This window comes from Cololabis saira, chromosome 1 (assembly GCF_033807715.1).
Source record: "Cololabis saira isolate AMF1-May2022 chromosome 1, fColSai1.1, whole genome shotgun sequence".
Lineage (NCBI taxonomy): Eukaryota > Metazoa > Chordata > Actinopteri > Beloniformes > Belonidae > Cololabis > Cololabis saira.
In genome coordinates, this window is record NC_084587.1 from 39,274,589 (window position 1) to 39,294,436 (window position 19,848).

The following is a 19,848-nucleotide window of genomic DNA, read 5'->3' on the forward strand; positions in this document are numbered from 1 at the left end:
CCTCGCCCACTATAGGGGTCTGTCACTGGACTGGGAGAGTAGGCCAGTTTCCCATGCACCGCCGACAGTGGCAGGCCCTCTTTGGTTTCACAAAATGTCGGCCTATTGGAGAGATATTATTAGCATTATTTTGTCTCAGTTATATGAGCATGGTGCTTTTAGTCCTTGTTTGAGTGGCTCACAGACACTTGAGTTTCTGCAGCAGATTAAATGAAATTTTAGCAGCTTTTTCTTGGGGCCGGGCCATAAAACTGCACAAAGGAAGCAGCTGCCATTAATGTAATCTAGAATGGGGTGCTGCAGTGTAAAGCTGTCCACCACTTTTTTTTTCTTTTTTCTCCTCCTCCTCCTAATAGCTTTTAATGCCCTTCTTAACACCTCTCACCTGCACACCTTCCTCTTCAGATAATACCTTTGTTTTTTTCATTTGTTTACCATTTTTGTTCAGCTATTCATCTTTTTAAATAGCTGATGGAGTATAAAACTAGCAATAACAGTCACACAATATGTTTAGGACCAACCGTGTGTTTCTGTGCCCTTGTATATCAATACACCCGTGTCAAAACTGTACAAGATAGTTACTGCATTCTCAGGCCTCTGAGGATTTTCTGTAGACGTGCACCATATCAGCTGGACATGTATGGAATGAGTACATGGGACCTTTATAGTTTGACCTTGCGCAAACAAAGTTCATTTCTGGGAATGCAACATAAGCAGTCTGCTGGGGTCGCTGCCCCTGCAACCCCTGTGTCAGTCAGGGGTTGTCAGCCCAGCTTAAAGTGACAGGATGGATCTTGAGAACCTGGGTTCATGTTGGCAAGGAGCAGAGTTACATTCCTGTCAGAGCTGTGATGTTAAATTGACATGAGAGAGAGGGGGAAAAAGAGAGTGAGGAAGAAAAGTGTTTGGAGTAAGATCTCTTTTAATTCTGAGAAGCATTGCATTTGCATTGGCAGTTACAGTGACACAAAGATTTGGCACATACATTTCAATTGGTGCTACAAAGGGCAGCATTGAAAAAAAAACATCTCTATTATCGTCTGATTAGCCGGTAATTCAAATTCACGCACTTCTACACGAACCTATATGTACATAGCTTACGATCTAGTAACATTGCCAGTGTAGAACACATCGGTTTGTTAGGATTAATGGATGTACTCCAGTGAGTGTAAGTGTGGATTTACATACCTGCCAATTAGCTATTAGCTCTGTACGTGTGTGAATTTGTGTACGTGTGTGTCTTTCCATTGCCTGCTGTGAAATGTGTGAGTACACAGGCCCTTTCTATGCAGAAAAGATGATGGCTCGCAGGTGGATTGAGCCTGTTTTTAAACCAGTCCTTTAGCCAGTCTGTCAGTCTGTTTGTGCGCTTGTCCTGTCCTGCAGCTGCCTCTGAATAAATCCCTCTGTCACCAAAGGCACTCAGGCTATCTTCACATGTCCTGTATATCTAGTTTAAAAGCTCAACTGGGTATTTCTTTATTGTGTGTATTTATGATGTATATAAAACAGAATGGTATGAAGATTATGCAAAAGTTTGTACCTCTGACTATGTCCCTGTCACCTGTCCCAGTCGCTCTTTTTCTTAGTGCTTGTTACTTTTGGCTTTTATACAGAGCCTTTTTAAAAAACTTGGATTAATTTTCATTCATTTAATTTCATTTTATTCTTTATTTCATTCAAAAAACAAAACAATTTAATACAAACACAAATACAAATGTTCCTAACTTATGAATGAAAAGGGAGCAGAAAGAAGAAGAATCTTATCTGATCTGCCCCTTTCACAAATAACATAAATTAATAATAATTAAAAAAAAAAAAAGAAAACTAAGTGAATAAAAACAACTAAAATAAAATTAAAATAACATTAAATAAAATTACCACCGCCTACGGGTATGTCAATCAAACTCAACATTTTTCGTTATATTTCCTTAACATACAGGTTTTAATTGTTCTTTTGAATGTAATGTTTGATTTGGATTCTTTGTTTTCTTTGTTCAGATTGTTCCATAAATTGATTCCTTTCACAGAAACACAACGTTCCATCAATTTTGTCCTGCATGGATTAATGTCTTGCTGTGCAGCACATACTGTAACCTGTATGCAGTACTCATGCACACACGACAGCTCCACACATGCTCACTTAAACCTACTGACCTAATAGAAATAGCCCCTGTCCCCTTTTTGCCACCCTCCTTTTCTGCTCCTCTTTTTTGCCCCCCACCCCCCACCCCAGGGTAGGTTGCTACAGTGCCCCTTATAAAAGTGGTGATCTATAGGAGCCCTAGACTCAGACAGATTTTTGGCATGGCTATGCAGCCTGGTTTGAGATCATAGGACCCTAGCCTTGTTAAAAATTTGATTTATGCTCTACATCTGGGCACAAAGGAACCTACTTGTTGGCTACCTTAATTAATATCATACTCACGACTGCTTGGACCTATGCATGTTCCTGACACACCCCTTAAAAGAGTAAGTGGAAGTATCCACATGCTGTGTTTTTAACAGCGTGTGATGCAACTGCAGTGGTGGCGGTGTTAAGGATGATTTCAGATTACTTTCACAAGTATCCGTGATTGTGTCACCTATTGGAAGGATGTCAAAATGACAATATGCTCCTAGTTGTTGGCTTCATGAGCTTCAACCTTTCTCCTGTTCTCCACTATTTTACCATCCATTCCTTTGTTGCGATAGAGGCCGGTCACATGTCTTCAATTAGCAGAAAGGAATCTTGTGCTGAGAGTCTCAAAGATGAAGAATTGTGTGGAGCGTGCCAAGCATATGGTCCATCCATCTTACAGGCTGTAATTGATGTTAAACGTTACATGTACATTTATTGGCTGACTTCACAAGGTTTTCAACTGTACAGTCTTTTTTTATTCTAGCATATTTAATGCAATCTTGTGACATTTTGAATATTCTTCACTTCAATGTACATATTGTATCATATATTTGCTGCCATTTTTGAGGCATTTGTCCAAAAGAGCTATGGGCGATATGGACCAAAAGTCATATCTCGATATTTTCTAGCTAAATGGCGATACTCGATATATATCTCGATATTTTTTCTGTGCCTTAATTGGGGTATCCCCCAAAGCATTATAGCATAGCATCTCTGTTAGCTTCATTTTTTTCTGAGGCAAACCCTTAAAAAAACAGTCAGTTTTAATACAAAGCCTCGTGCCAAATGTCACACAGGTTCCTTTATTAACAGAGGTCTGCACAATATCAAAATGTATAAAACAAATGAAATAAAAATAAACTGCCTGCATATATAGAATAAAAATGCTTCTTGAATAAAATAAAACAAATATCCCTTTCCTGCATAACAATTAAATTAAAATACACTGTGCAATTAATACAATGTAGACAGTAACAGGCAGACTTTTCCACTGAGGTTGACAGTTGTGCAAATAACAAAACATTTGTGCAAATCTCAAATAAAACATTCAAGTCAATTTGTCACAAAATAAGCTATATCAAAATCATTAAAAAAAAAATGTAAAAAAAAAAAAAGATTTTTTTTTTTTTTTTTTTTTAATCGATATAAAGGATATTGTCTCGTACCATATCGTGTTTGAAAATATATCGATATATATTAAAATCTCGATATATCGCCCAGCCCTAAAAAGAGCATGTCACAAAGGTGCTCCTTTGGGTTGCTACCAAGCCTCTACATAATCTAGCACGCTGCTTTTTAAGCTTTAACACTGAGCAGAGGAGCACCCAAGGAAACATATGTAGGTCACTTTGGTTGTCTGACCACTTCCTTGCTCTGCCATGTCTCTTCCTGCTTCTGTCAGAATGTCTTCAAGGGGCTGAAATAGGGCTGAACAGGAGGCCATTTTGCAATTTTAATCAAGATTTGCCCCAGCACAGTTTTCTCCTCAATGAATTAATAATAGAATGGCGCATGGAGGATTGGATGGTTGGATGGTGGTGGGTTGTGGCACTGAGGTCTTGCCATTTGTGGATGCATCCTGTTACACATTTTCAGAACTTTGTGTCTGTTGCTTCACTAGATTTCTCCTTGCAGTGATATCAGCTTGGTAAAATGAGGCTCTGTAAAGGATGGCTTTTAACATTTTCAAAAAATCACACTGAACTTGTGACAGAGTCACCTTCTGTTTTTTATCATCTCTGCTTGTAAGGGAAAACAAATTTCTGAGCCACAGCTGACCCTGAGACAGCCCTCGATCTAAAGAGTGGCTATTGATGCTTCCTTAACCACTCGACCACCGTGTGCACAGTCACACACACCAGATGGGACGCGTGTTAAACCCTCAGCCTCCACAGCTCCGGGCCTCGGGACACTCTTAACACTGGCCCTCTTGTTTTAAAGTGCCATGTCCCTCCACAATGCCTTGAGGCTCCTGTGCATAACGAGCTGCTATGGTTGGCCCGAGCTCACATGCCCTGGTCCTCTCACCCTGAGGTGGTGGGACAGGGTGAAAAATAACTGCATGTTTAAAACAGCCCTTGTTCACTGGTATTTAAATGATGATGACCATGCTGGAGAGCTTCTGGGGGTACTGCTAGTGTGTTCAAGGAACAAACAACTCAAGTCAACATCAGTCATAACTTTGTGTCTCCTAACACTTCTCCACTTTAGCAGCGGGGCAAAGACAATTGAAATTTTACCAGTGACCTAAGTGCATTTGACAGCCGAAGCATGTTAAATAAACCCTCATGCTGTTTTACATGCTTAGATAAGGATACTATTTCATCCCTTACATTTTTCAGAATGCATTTATTTTCAGGCCACGTTTACACGTAGCCGGGTATTTACAAAAACTGATATTTTCCCCTCTACGTTTTCAAAAATATCCCCGTTTACAAGAACCCGCATGAAAACGCTGTTAACGTCTTGCCAGCCAATCAGAATCCTGGAAAAAACATCAACAAATGACACGTGTAACTTCCAGTTAAGGCTGAATTATGGTCCCCCGTTACACCAACGCAGAGCCTACGGCGTAGGGTACGCGTCGATTTAACGCGGGACCATAATTCAGGCTTTACTTCCAAGACGGAACGAGAGTCTTTTATATAGAATATAAAACAGGTAAAATACAAGAAAATATTGACGGTGGCCAAACTAATTGTAAACACAGGTCGCACACATGACGCTGGTGAGTTTCTGGTGCATAATGTGACGTTCTGAAGCTTAAATCTCCGTTTTCCTCTGTTTTCCTCCGTTTTCCTCTGTTTAGACGCAAACGTGAAAACAGAGTTTTTGAAAATCTCCACTTTGGCCGGAGTTTTCAGAAATGATCGTTTTTGCGGGCTTTGAGCTGCGTTTTCGTGTAAACGAACGGCCAAAACGCATGAAAACGCCTCCGTTTTTGCTCCGTGTAAACGGGGCCTCAGATTGTTGCAGTGCTAAATGAATGAGTGAAGTCGATGAGTGGAATATTGTGACACAGTTGTTTGTGCGTGTTGTAGTCCAACACTAGAGACGGATGAGGAATAGATGAGGGGGGCATTTGTCGCTTTCCCACTGTCGAGCCAAAGCCAAGAGTATTGAGGCCAATTTAGGCCAGTTGCCTTCCCATTGTCACTTCCAGTGCTTAACAAGGTCAATCCAGTCTGTCGTGGAACCTGATTTCTGACCTGGCTTATCTGTGTGGCCAGGCAGGGATGGATGGGGCTGGAGTAGGTGTCGAGGTAAAAGCAGGGTTTTACAATTCAGCATCATTAGTTTATTTTTTTGGCTCCTCTTATTAACTATCCTTACGAAAGGGCTTGCTTCACTTACAGCTGGGTTTAACATCATTGATACAGCAGCTTTAGTTTTAGATTAACTCCAATTATCTCTTTCATCGTCTCTCAGCATTTACTTGGTCGCTCCCTTTGTGCTGCCTGTGGTTGCCGATGGGCACGGCCACTCCTTTTCTGTAAACTGAATCACTAGATTTGTGCACTGAATTGTTCAGTACTTGATCTGAGCTTTGCCCGCATATTGGACTCTTTGAAATGAGAAATCACTCAACAATGTGAAATTCAGCTCATGATAAGTGCTGTCGCGATGACAAACAAACCAGTCCCTTTAAAAAGCTTGACATAATAGAAGTCTCCACATTCAGTGTTGGAGATGAAAGCCGGTTTTAAACATAAAACAAAGTCAACGTTTTGATCTCATCTATAGTGAGTTGGAACTTCAGCTTTCGTCTTTGCTATTTCTGGCTACCTCCCAGAGGCCAAATGTAGAATTGGTCTTTTTTGTTTGTATTCTTGTGAATTTACAGTGGGAAAAACATCAAAACACAACATGGCAAAAACAATTAAACCTGTACTCAGTAAATGTTTTTGCTCCCTATACGCAATATTTTGTTGGATTTTAATACAAATTGCATACAAATGGCAGACCTGTCAAATATGATATAAGTGCGGCTGGCAGTTTACAGTTCCTGTTTGTTAATTCATGGAGGAGCTCCATGTTTCCTCCTTACAGTTTATGTCAGTGCCTTTTATTGGTCAAAAGCTGTTTATCGGAACAGTATGCCTGCTTCAGATCTTGTGTTTGTGATGCTCTGTCCATCTCCCTGCATGTCAAGGAGAAGTAAAGAAGAGAGGTCAGATACAGGGCCTTGTATGCTCTGGTGAAGCCGAATTGCATCCTGGCAAATGGTATGCAGGCTTATAACTCGCTTCACTTATCCAATAGCCAAGGATGAAACAGTTTTGACAGTGTCGAATGCCCTGCCCTGCGGGCCTTATCATCCTTCGCCGCTTGCTGGCCTCCCTCCCTGGTTTCTCTTCTCCTGATGCTATCTATCTGGAGATTTATGCAGAAATGTGCAGCTAGTCGACCTCCCAGGTCCCCCTCCATCCTTTCTGCGGGGACGCCAGCTTGTCATAAGCTGAGCTATGCAGAGATAGTGAAGCTCAGGCTGCTTGGCTCATGTCATGTGGGGGCTATCTTGTCATAGCATTTCAAACAGGGATGAAACACTCATCTGGATGTCGTAGACTGTATTTTAATAACAAAGAAGCCCATCAATGTTCATATATTTTATCATATTCTACTGTATTAAATGTACTTCTGTCATATTTACTCTGACCCCCCCCCGCCCCTGCCCCCCCCGGCTGCAGGTTATTGAGACATATCCTGTCTTTGACAGAACACTTTTCACATTTCCCCTCTGATGTGCTCAGAGACTTCTGGCCCATCTGGGATATTGCCCGTGTCCAAAAATACTCCTGCTTGATTAAGTCTTCTTATGTACCTGGATATGTGTGCTTAACGTGATTCTTGGCAGTTTCTTTTATTCCCCTACTTAATTTAATTCCTTGTCCTCTGAGCATCGTCTTTTGTTGATGATGTTTTGATCTTGTGAATCGTATCCCAATGCAATAAATAATCTCCGTGGATGCTTACTTAAGCGATGGTCCGTTTAATTAGACGGCTTAAGCGTCGAGGCCCAGAGGTGTTTTCAGTGTTGCCATTAGACCTAGGATAAAAAAAAAAAAAACAATAGTGTGGCCTTCCACTGTCATCAGTAAACAGAGCAGTAATAAACTACATCGGAGATACGGCTGGGCCAACTTATCATAAGGCCTGTTGGATGCGATCTGAAAGCAAGCGCGAAGATGTCCAGTGGGGCCTAGTTGTAATGGATGAATGAATGCATAGAATGATAGATGGAGAGAGAGAGATGGATAGATGGGTGGGTTGCATAGTCAGTTCAAACACAGTTCAACTTAGAAAGGATCAAAGGGAGTAAGGTCACACAGGGAAAAAGACACAGTAGGAATGCTAATTTCAAAATGATTGTGGCTTTTACCTCTTTTGCATACAACTTTCCCAACACACACACCCCTACAGATTCATTCAAAATGTCATGTAGTCATACTGGCTAACAGTGAGTACACATGTACTTTGTATAAAAGAAACATTCTGCTTCCCCAGCACACACATGCACACACACACACACACACATACAATACTAGGTTTCATATGCTGCATCAAGTCATTGGTCCCTGAGTGGGTGCCATTTGTCCACAGGGGTTTCTCACTGGCTCAGAGAAATTCAGTTGCTCTTATCAACTTTCAAGAGAAGGGAGAAAGGAAATGTAAGAAGTGTAAAAGTCTGATTGGAGAAGAGCACACAGCCAACAGATTACTTAATACTGGGCACAGGCCCTCAAAGACCACCTTGCATCTTTATCTTGCATCTTTACCCATGTCACTTGTACACGCCAGCCAGGCTTTTCTTCTCCAAGTCTACTGCACCTCCATCTTTTGCTGTATTAGCTATTTCTTACTACATCTCTCTATGCCCCCCTCTTTTTTTTCTTTGTTTGTGAAATATCTAGTGGAAGTGGCAGTTGAGCTCAACTCTCAACTGTGTAATGTTGGCTCAGCAAAAATTTGTGTTAATTGATTTTCTGTTAAATAAGGTGCATTTTCTCCGTCTGGCTTTGTCTGAGGTGAAAGTGTTGGTCAAACAAGCTTTTTGTCTTTGTTTGCCTGTGCAGTGCACTTCTACAAGCCTGGCCCTGGACAGCAAACTGAGTGTATGAATCTGGGTGTGTGGCAGAGAACCACAGATCAACAGATAGAGATATTGAAATAAGTCGGAAGGTCACGGCCAGCCAATTTGCGCTATCCGGTATTTTCCCAAATACAAACAGAAGCAGACAGATAACGCAGCTTAGAGATGATGAGACATCACATGTTACACATTTGCATTTCTCTCTCAAGCAACTGCTAAATAAATATAGCTATTTTCCATTTTCCATATACATCCAGTTCTTCTGAAAGTAATTGACTAGAGAATGAATGTATAAAAGCAGTTAACTAAAGAAGCGCTCTTATGTGAGTCTCGGCAACTCCCCCATCTTTTCACTCAACCTCTCCTTTCCTGCTTCACCCCCTTCACCCCTGTCCAATCCCTGACTGTGAATACCCTAATGACATAAACAGAGTAGTAATCACATTAACGGCAGTTACGGCCGAGGTACTCTTAAGAGGCATTGTATTGACAACCCTCCATCTTCCCAAAGCACTCACTCCAACACCTATAAACACTTATGAATATTGGCAAAGACCTGCTATTAGCATAATCACTTTTAAGGTGTGAGTGTGAGTGCTCTCTCAAGCCACAGCAACTGATAACTTCAGGAAATGGCCATGACTTGCCGTGTTCCCTGTGTCTTCTGCCTCTGCTCCTTCCTTGCGTCTCCTTTTGAGAGACCTGCATGCTAATCCTGTTTGCTCATTCCTCCATTAGCTAAATGACCAATATCAGTGAAAGCTGCATGGCCATAGAACAGCTTGAGCCCCATTTCAGGGTTGGTCAAGGACAAATAAATAAATAAGAGGTCAAGTCTGTCAACGTTTAAATGCATGGTTAGAAGTTTCAGGGAGTATAGCTATGGTGTGCTTTCTTAACTAGGACATCAATGTTGTCTTGTCTTTTGTTGCCTGCTCTTTTGTGTTTTTGGCCATGTTTTAGTTGGAGGGTTTAAGAGGAATGGGATGTTGTAGTTATCTGAGTATTTGTAGTATGATGAAAAACCAGGTTTTTATTTTGGTCACTAACAATATTGTCTAAACTAAGCTCAGTAACCTAGACTCTTGAAAGGTCCATCATTTCCCTTCTTTCTTTTCCGTTTATGTAGTCCTTTTTAAACATGCCTTAGATCATATTATCTGGTAATACAATGTCCATTGCTGGTGTCATAATTGCAACCCTGGCTATGTGTTGAAAGACATCGAAGGACTTGGTAAACCCCATATTTTTGTCCTTTGACTATTTTCCCTAATCTGGCCTCTTCATCTCTCGTTCTTTCCGTTTCTCCATTATTCTTTTATTTTCTTTCCTCTTTTGGGTCTGCTATACACTTTCTTTCGTTTCTCCTCCGAAGTCCCCCTTCTTCAGCCCCTGTCATGAAATGGCAGCTAAGGGTTTGTCAGTGTGGTTTCTTCTCTCTGCTGATCCTATTTCAAAGAGACCTGGAGATCCAGCATTAGCCCCAGTTCTCTTGCTCTCCAGCCCTAACTCGCCACAGACTTTAAGTTACTTGGAGGAGAGTAACAGACAGAGAGTGGGAGCTCTCTTTTATTCCATTAGAGGACAAACTAATTTGTAAGATCATCCTTCCTCCCTCGCACAGTTCTGTGTTCCTCCATACTGGAAAAAATAGAAAAACATCAAACGCCTTGTCAAAATGTCTTTCATCCTTTTGAATAACTGTCCTTCCATCCCTTTGAGGACAGCTATTAAGAACAATAGTGGGCTTATTTGGACATCTTCTTTGTCATTGTTGTGAATCTGAGCGTGCATTGGTGTATCTTGCTAATGCCCATCAACGTGTTCCCTGCCTGAACTGAAATAACAATTAATCACTGGTTTTAGTAGGTTTAACTGTTTTTCAAATGTCCTTAGATGGATGTGTGATTGCATTGCTCAGATATACTCATTATGACAAGCACATAAAAAAGTACTATAGTCTTCTAAGTGTTGTGTTGTGTCCCTTGTGTCCTTCAGCAATGGTGATGGATTTCATTAGAAATATCCCCTTCACGCCACATCTTCTCTCCCTCGTTCATTCCGTTTCTTTTTCCTCAGCATCCGTCCCTCACTTTCAGGATTCCTCAGTTATTTCTTTCATTTGACAGACACAACACTGTAGCAACACCCCCAACCCCTTCTCCCCCTCTTGTCCTTCACAAACAACAGAAAAAAAAATCATCTATATTCGTCCTCATGCATATGCACTCTCTTCTTGCACATTAGGGCCGGGTAGAGGAAGTGTGTCTAGGCTGCAAATCAAAGAAAAGTGTACAGGAGAGCACAGGTTATTGCAACGTTTTACGAGTGATATGGGGCTTTCTACTTCAAGCCGTAAAAACACACACATAATCAGGAAACGTACATGGGGCCAAAGCCGGTGTAATGGGCACATTTTATTTGTGCTTATGAGAGAGGGAGCAAAAATGCGTATGGGCAAATGGCTTTTTTATGATGGAAAAATTCCATAGTGGGTCAAAACCCCTTGCAGGTGGCAGCAATTAACTGTAATTTTTGCAGATTGTAATGATCCATAATTTACCATTATACCCCCTCCAACTCTTTTCAGTCAAGAGAAAAAGGTTTGCGTAGAGGTCTGATTGGGTGCACATTTTGTTCTGTGTTCTGGTCTTTAAGTGAGATTGTTCAGAGGGGGCCACTGTGGCTGTGGACAGGACGTAGAAAGTGGAACCACAAAATGCCAAACTCAGTCGTGTGCTCGTCCACACCAACCATCTTTTTTCAAAGCAGCAATGTTTTTCAGCCCTTTCTCAGCCCCTTTGTCTCTCACACACAGCCAGCCTAAAACATGCAGGACTATCCACCCACCATCTTAGGGTTCGTTCATAGGCACAGTCATGCACACGTAGCCTATCTTCTCCTTTCATGCACCCTTGTTCTTCCTCCCTGCCACAGTATGGCTATTATTTTGGGCTTAATATCAACAACAAAATAACTTAAAAAAATCCTGCAGAGCGAAAAAGGTAAAGGATCAGTAAGGCAAAAGATGAAAGAAGGAGCACATTTGCAAGTGCCAGATGCTTCTTATTTTGCATGGCTTTCACTTCTGCTTTCCCCTTGTTCTCCTTTTCTATTCACCTGAGAGGATTTAAATAAACCCATAAAGCATGAAATATCAGAAATAGACAAGGAATGCATGAAATGCATTTTTATAAAGTCCTCCCCTCCCACACACAAACACACAGAGAAGTTCCCCTTTTTGCTTCTTTTTGTTAAAAAAGTGTGTTTTCTTGGTCAATACTGATATAATTTATTAACATTGTTAATATACAACATCCAAAGCATGTACTGCCTTATTCATTTTGTAAACAAGATATTGGAGGGTGGATGAGTGTGTCCAACAAGATTAGGCGTTCGTTGTCAGGTAAATCTTAGGTCAGCGCACAAAAGCTGTTGAAAGTTAATTACTGTTGGAATTATTCCTGTACCTTCCCAAATGTTTTTCACCCTATCTTGTTACAATATATATTTTTTTAAAGGCATATTTTTAAAATTCTCATATGTTGTTTTTTTTAATTCTAGCATATTATTTATTTAGCTTATTTATTTTTTTAATGTTTTAATTTCAGGTTTTTAATACTCACTTTGGCCATGAGTGAAAGTGGATATAACGTTTTACACATGGTTTGACAGAAAATGCCAGAAATGAAATAAAACAAAATTAAATAGAAAAATTTAATTAAATCCAGATTAGATTAAATTAGATTAAATTCTAAGATAAATAAACTAAAAAAGTTTATTTTATCTATTTTAAAACTCACTTTCTTCTCTCGAGTTGAGCATACTTCTTTTTGTAATGCTTCTTGAAGTTTGATGTAATGTTAATCATATAATCCAATAACTCAACCCATGATGTGTTTTTGTTTTTTTTCGCCAGGTCAATTTACATTTTGTCTCTGTGTCTCTTTTTTGTCAGATAAAGATGAGCCCAGCAGTTACACCTGCACCACATGCAAACAGCCCTTCACTAGTGCCTGGTTCCTGCTCCAGCATGCCCAGAACACCCACGGCTTCCGCATCTATCTGGAGAGTGAGCCTGGCAGCCCCCTCACACCCCGCGTGGCTGCAGCTCCTGGGATGGGGGGTGATTGTGCCTCCTCCCAGCCACCCCTCCATGCTGTCCACTTGGCTGATGGCAGTCCCTACAGCCTCCTGAGGATGCCAGGCTCTGGGTCTGGCAGGGATTCAGCATCCACACCTCGTGAGGGACGTTACCCCCGAACACCGCCACTGTTTAGTCCACCACCACGTCACCACCTCAGCCCGGATGACCTGGCTTTGGCAACCCACCATCCTAGCGCCTTTGACAGGGTTATGAGATTGAATTCAGTCCCAATAGAACCCCCACAGAGCATGGACTTCTCTAGACGTCTACGTGAGTTGGCTGGCAATGCCACTGGCGGTTCCCCGCCTCTGTCTCCTAACAGGCCCAACCCTATGCAACGACTGCTGCAGCCATTCCAGCCAGGTTCCAAGCCTCCATTTTCAGCTACTCCTCCTCTCTCCACCTCTCAGTCCCCATCAGGCTCACGGTCCACCCCAAATCTTGTATCCAATTTAGTCCAGCCTGGAACTCCTCTCAAGGCAAAATCTTGTGAGTTCTGTGGAAAGACCTTCAAGTTCCAGAGCAACCTTATTGTGCACAGGCGAAGCCATACAGGGGAAAAGCCATTCAAGTGTCATCTCTGTAACCATGCCTGCACCCAGGCCAGTAAACTAAAACGCCACATGAAGACGCACTGTCAGAACAAGTCATCAGCGCTTAATGCCAAGTCAGATGATGGTCTCTCAACTGCTAGTTCCCCTGAACCAGGTACCAGTGATCTGATGAGCAGTGCTACAGATGCTCTCAAGTCAGTGGTGTCCAAGTTCAAGAGTGAAAACAATGGCCTTATGCCTGAAAATGGAGAAGAAGATGAGGAAGAGGAGGAAGAGGAGGAAGAGGAGGAGGAAGAAGAAGATGAAGAGGAAGAGGAGGAGGAGAGGGAGGAGGATGAAACTGAAAATAAGCTTGGAACTGAGGAAGAGAAAATGAGTGACTATCGTTTCAGCCTGCTGCTAGAAGGAGCCCGACATCACCAGAACAATGATGCTCTACATCCACACCGCAGGAACTTGTCCCGAGAGCCTGGCACTGATGAGTCAGCTGTAGAATTAGATCAGCCAGACGATGGTACCACCACTACCATTAACGGCCTGGGGCCTTTAAGCAATGACAGCCTGTCTAGGAAGCTATTAGGTGGTAGGGTTAGTCCTGACTCCCTCAGTCCCATTTCAAAACGCATCAAGGTGGAAAAAGATCTTGATCCACCAATGCCCACCATCCCAAACACAGAGAACGTCTACTCTCAGTGGCTAGCTGGTTACGCTGCCTCCCGGCAACTCAAGGACCCCTTCATCAATTTTACCGGTGGGGACTCTAGACAATCGCCCTTCGCTTCCTCATCTGAGCACTCATCAGAAAACGGCAGCTTGCGCTTCTCCACTCCCCCTTGTGAGCTTGACGGTGAACGGACTGCTTCAGGACGCAGCGGCACCGGCAGCGGGGCCAGCACGCCCCATGGTGGCAACGGCAGACCAAGCTCCAAGGATGGCCGCCGCAGTGACACCTGTGAGTTTTGTGGCAAAGTGTTCAAGAACTGCAGCAACTTGACAGTTCACCGACGCAGTCACACTGGAGAGCGGCCATACAAATGTGAGCTATGCAGCTATGCATGTGCCCAGAGCTCGAAGCTCACCCGCCATATGAAGACCCATGGACAGATGGGCAAGGATGTGTACAAATGTGAAATCTGCCACATGCCTTTTAGTGTATACAGCACTCTAGAAAAACACATGAAGAAGTGGCACAGTGACCGCCCTCTGGCCAATGACATTAAAACTGAGTAGACAAAGATCAGTTCTTTCTGTCAGCACCTCTGGCTACAAAGCAGCTAGCCTACACGCAAGTGGAGAAGACAACTGGGTTAGATGCCAGAACACAGTGCAGCCCTGATCTTATTCCATTCTGGAAAAAAGCTGGATTCATGATCCATCATTGGGGCGATATTAATGCATCAAAACTTTTTGAGCCTTTCTATTGTGCAATAATTTACATGTTTTGTATTTTTTGTAACTGGACAGCATGCTCGGTGTGTTTTGGCTACTTAGAGAAAAAAAATTGTCCTTGGCTGGTGGATTTGGTCGTACATGTGTTGCTGTTGATACTTTTGATTTCCTTGACATAAAGAAAAGATTAGTTATCAAAACCCAAGCTGCATACAATGCATACTGTTTTACATATCATGTACAGTTTGTGTTAAAGCATTTCACATTTCACATTGTCAAACACCCATACAAGCAGGGTCAAACATAAAACTGATCTTTGTGAAAGATTTTTCATGCAGCATTGAGAAGTCACCACACCTCATAAATGAATATACAGTATGTATATATATATATATATATATATATATATATATATATATATATATATATATATATATATATATATATATCCATAACCATATCACCACTATTGCCATTAAATATTTCTTTTACAAACAGCAATTAAATTAACAATATGGTGTGAAATGATAACAAAGAGTGCCTTGGATATTCTACCTGCATTAGTTAATCAAGATTTTTGCTATAAGCTCGGAGTTTCAGCTATAAATTACTACAGAACATTTTTTGTGCACATGTGGAATAAGCAGGTCCTTGCATCAAGCACCTGTGTGACGCTGTCATTTTTGGACTCAGCAGAACATGGGGAACCACCTGACACAAAGGTGAAAAAAAAGAAAGGATTATGTGTATCTCTGGTAGTCTGCCTGACTCATATATATTGATATTTTAACAATTACGGTTTAATTTACTAGCATGTTACATGCTAAAAAGGGATCAAAGTTGGGTTTGATTTGGGTGCATTTTTTTTCGGTACAACTAAGAGGGTACTCTTACAAATAGTTTGAACCAACATAAAGCTCTTAATTTTTCCAGAGTGTTTATTTTCTTTGAAAATAAAAAGTTGGCCGGTTTGAATTTGTAAGTAGCAGAGATTTATGTTTCTTCTGTGTCAGCCAGACAGGCAGTAAATCCAACAGTCACTTGGCGACTACAGAGTGGGATTTAGTTGTCACAAGCGAGACAGATTTTGGTTTAGGTTTTGGTCAGGTTTATAAGGGTCATTTAGGGCCAAAGTGGTGTGTGGGTTCAACAGGTGTCTCTACAATTCAAAATTAAGCCCCTGCAGTGATAATGCTCTTTACCACATTAGATTAAGAAACCCTGGAGTAATCTGAATCCTATTTTTTATTAACCCATCATGAAAACTATCTAAAATGATAATCTAAATCAAGCATTTGAATTCAGCAAGCTACTTTTTACAGACAAGTTTAATGAATAGTTCTTTTTTTGTCATGCTTTAGAGGTTGTTATTGTAGCTGTATTTTTTTATATAAGTCTCCATCCCTTGTTATTGTTTATTATATAGCACTTGTCACTCTGCCTTGGAGTCTGTATCTGTCTCTCTAATCGGAGGTACAGTTGGTTGAGTATAAAATGAGGACCAGATTACAGATCTGGAACTACCTACGTGCACTGTTCAATTTTCCCAGTTTACAGTTAGGCGCTCAAGGGAAAACTTGCTCTTATGCTGACAGATTAGTGTGGTGACATTGCTTTGCATTAAAAAAAAAAAAAAGACTAAAAAAACTTTTAAAAAGGAGCTGAACTAAAAATCTGTTGCCAGCCATGTCTTCATCTGAGAACTAAACATTAGTTTGCCTCTTGGGGGTAGGGATGGGGTGGGGGGGTATGAAAGCAGGAACCGCCATAGAAATATCCCGTTTTAAACTGTAGAATTATACTGCTCCGTACATAAAAATTTTAATTCTACAAATCTGATTTTAAAAGATAAGTAAAATGTGTGGGATTTTTTTATTATTATTATTGTTATTTTATTTTTCTAAAGTAACACTTCAATATCTTTAGGGGAGAACCTTATTTAAATTGTGGTCAAAATTTTTGTTTTTTATTTTTTATTACCATTTCTCTTCTCTGTCATGGCGACGTCCAAGACTTGATCACTATGTAATGAACTGTAATGACCATGTCTCTCGTGTTTTGCCTTTACTACACACAAGTCTTCAGGTTGAATAAAATTTTGCATTGGGGAGAGATTTACGATATATAAATATATAGAAAGAACTTAAAACACATAGGAAAATGCACACTCTTGTAAGTTCCTATGTTCAAAACACATTTATGGTCTACTTTTTTCCTGTATTTAGAATGGTATTTGAAATTAATGTTCACTTAGCGTAGGCACTTATAGTATTTATGTTGGAGCCTGTATTTTTAACTGTTTTGCCTGTACTCTTTAAAGGTTTCAATGTAATCTTTTTTTTCTGTAGTGAAAAAAATCCCAACAAGCTGCCACCGTATATTTTCTTAATTTGGCAGGATAATATAGTGTGAATAATTTGTATGCTTGAAAATACAAGCATGTTTTTGAAAAATAAAGTGCTGTGGTGTTCCCCAAGGGTGAGAGGTCATATGATGGCCTTTTCAGGCAGTCCCGCTGGAGTGACCACAGTGAGGTAAAAATAAGTGGTTGTACATATCTTTTCAGTTTGTTTTATATATTTTTCTCTCCTGCCATTTTATATGCAGTAATACAAGCTATTGTTGGGTTTTCTTGGTAGCCAACTTTTTACTGTTGTCGATCATGCACCACCTGATAACATTCCAGCTGTTTTCTGAAAAAAAGAGATTTTGTCATATGCAATCAATCCAACATCAACCTTAAAAGCTTTCGTTGTTGTTGTTATTCACTTTTTTTGTTCTTCTTTTTTTTTGTCTTTTACAGCCAAAATAAAACATGGTGCTTAATAATTTTAATTTGGTATATGCTAGGCATATTCCAAACAGAACAAAAATCATAAAAAAAAGGTTTGGTACATGTTATTATGCTGACAGTATTGAGGTACATTTAAGTTTTCAGCTTGATTTCATCCTGTGTTCTGTATTTACGCTCAAGCTATTTGCTCCCCACTGAACTTGAAGTTGACCTACGGCACGGGTCAACATTATTTATTATGACTATACACACACATGCTCTGTTCAGAACGGAGGCACTGCAAATCAAATCAATTCAGTTTTCTCCCCTCTGATAAATTATGATGGACTCGTTTTTCTGTTTGATGACCAAAGGTCATCGACCAACATTTATGAGGTTTCACTCAACTTACAGGTTTGTTGTTGTTATGTTTCAGTTATGGAGATACCACTCTATTTTTCAGCTGTTCTCTGCATAATTCTCTTCACTCAGCCATTTTGTCTTGAAAAAGTGAAAATAAAAAGTATTACATACATATCTGATTTTGTGCCTTCTCTTTTTATTATCGTCTACTTACACTAATTGAAAAACATATACTGTAAAACCTGATTATACACAAGAGCTAAAAAAAAGAAATGTATATATATATATATATATATATATATATATATATATATATATATATATATATATATATATATATATATATATATATATATATATATATCATACTTAGTGGGTATTTTTTGTTTGTTTCGTTTTAACTGGTTATGAAGATCATCATCATGTGCTCTGTGGCCATCTCTCTCCATCTCTCTCCATCTCTCCATCTCTTAGTTTAGCCTATCACATCTTCTTTTTCACCCTCATTCATTTCTTTTTTCACGATGCTTTATCTAATGTCACATGCGTCCACAAATGTCCCAGTATTTCTTTTCTCTCAGCCGCTCCCTTCCATGTTTCCTTCTATACCTGGAGAAACACTGGAGTGCAATGTGAAAGACCAATCACTCTTATTGCCCAAGCCCAGCGCTGTTTGCCTTGCAAGGCCAGATTAAAGTTCACAGATAGAGAGAGGTTCCTGCTCAGGCCAGGTGTTGACAGTTGAGATAAAGCAGGTTTGCACGGAAGTGGAGCTGGTTGGGTGGGTGCTGGGAGAAAGGAATTGTTATCCTCTGTGTGTTCTTGCACATATACACTCTGGTACTCTTTGACATAGTCGTTACCTCTGCATACTTGCTGTAGATCACTGGAGTTCATTGCCAGGAGAACAACTGTGCTCAGACCCACAGATCCTACTTCCAATCAACCTACGCATATCACGCATACTTTCCCCATAACAGACATCCAGCCCTTGCCTGTTGTGTCCTGCTTTACTCCTCTTCGTTGTGCAGACATAGGTCCTCAACTCCTAAAAATAACAGCAGTCACTTCTTTTTGACTGAAAGAATGAAGTTTTAAAATAAGATATTTGCTCTTCTTTTAAGCATTTAATAAAGGAACTTGTATTTTGATTTTCAAAATGGAAAGAAATTAAAGTTTTATTATCGTTATGCTTATTTCTGAACATTTCTTTTTGGGTTCACCTTTGAGGGCAATCATTATACAAATTTAAACTAGTTCAAAAACTCATGAAAACAGTACGATACTCCCCATCTCTCATGTCTATTTTTTTCTTTGTCCTAATGTGTGCTTAAAGCAGGGGAGGCCTCCGAGGCATAGCTGGGGAAATCTTGTTCAGGAGAGAGTAGCTGTGTTGAATCAACTCTTAAATCCCCCTAATATCCCACTTCTTTCTGTCTGTTGTTGGTTGGGACCTCTCTTCCGCTGCTTTGCTCCTTTCTTCCTGACGCTTCTGTCTCTCCCTTGTTTAAACTGTCAGTGGTCCCATAACCGAATCTCTTATATCTGTTTTGCACTCTTCCATGTTTCTTTTTTTTTTTTTTAAACATTTATGCATTTTCACTTTTGGCCTCAGTTTCAGGCAAATTTTTTTCTTGGGCCCAGTCTCGTCTCAGAAGTGTCAGTGCGTAGGGAAGGACTGAAGCACAGAGATGGAGAGGCAGACTGCAGCTGTGCTGCGTTGCAGTGAAGAGGGGGGCCTCGTCCGGGCTGCTTGGAACAATATAAAAGCACTAATCATCTAGGACAGCTGACACCCCGTGCCTCACACATATACTCACTGTATTTCACAGGCGAGCTCACACATACACAGAGATCTGAGGATAGCTATTATATGGTGGAAGGAGAGGAGCTCTGCCCGGACAAGAGTTGCAGGTCTGGCCTGGCTGGAAAACAAAGCCTGTGTTTTGTCTATGGGCACGAACACTTCAGGGCTGAAAGTTCTCTCACAAACATGCACATATGTGCGTAGCTATCTTTACTGTACAACCGACAGTAATGGAGCACACACACCAGAACTTAAAAGGCTGCAATACATAATGAAGCACGCAGGAAAAGTTCCCCTTTTGCATGTTTGTACCCATACAC

The 19,848-nt window shown here is 40.6% G+C and overlaps 1 protein-coding gene across 2 annotated transcripts in view; it reads left to right on the forward strand.

The window, feature by feature from the left end:
* The window catches only part of LOC133445239 (B-cell lymphoma/leukemia 11A-like), a 32,291-nt gene extending 17,299 nt beyond the window's left edge, over positions 1-14,992 (forward strand). Inside the window, exon 3 of one of the 2 annotated variants that reach the window (XM_061722837.1) lies at positions 12,454-14,991. In XM_061722837.1, the coding sequence (XP_061578821.1) occupies positions 12,454-14,426 (1,973 nt within the window). In that variant the 3' untranslated portion in view covers positions 14,427-14,991. Of the gene's footprint in view, positions 1-12,453 lie in introns of both variants that reach the window. The other variant, XM_061722838.1, reaches the window with a different exon arrangement.
* The last annotated feature ends 4,856 nt before the right edge of the window (positions 14,993-19,848 follow it).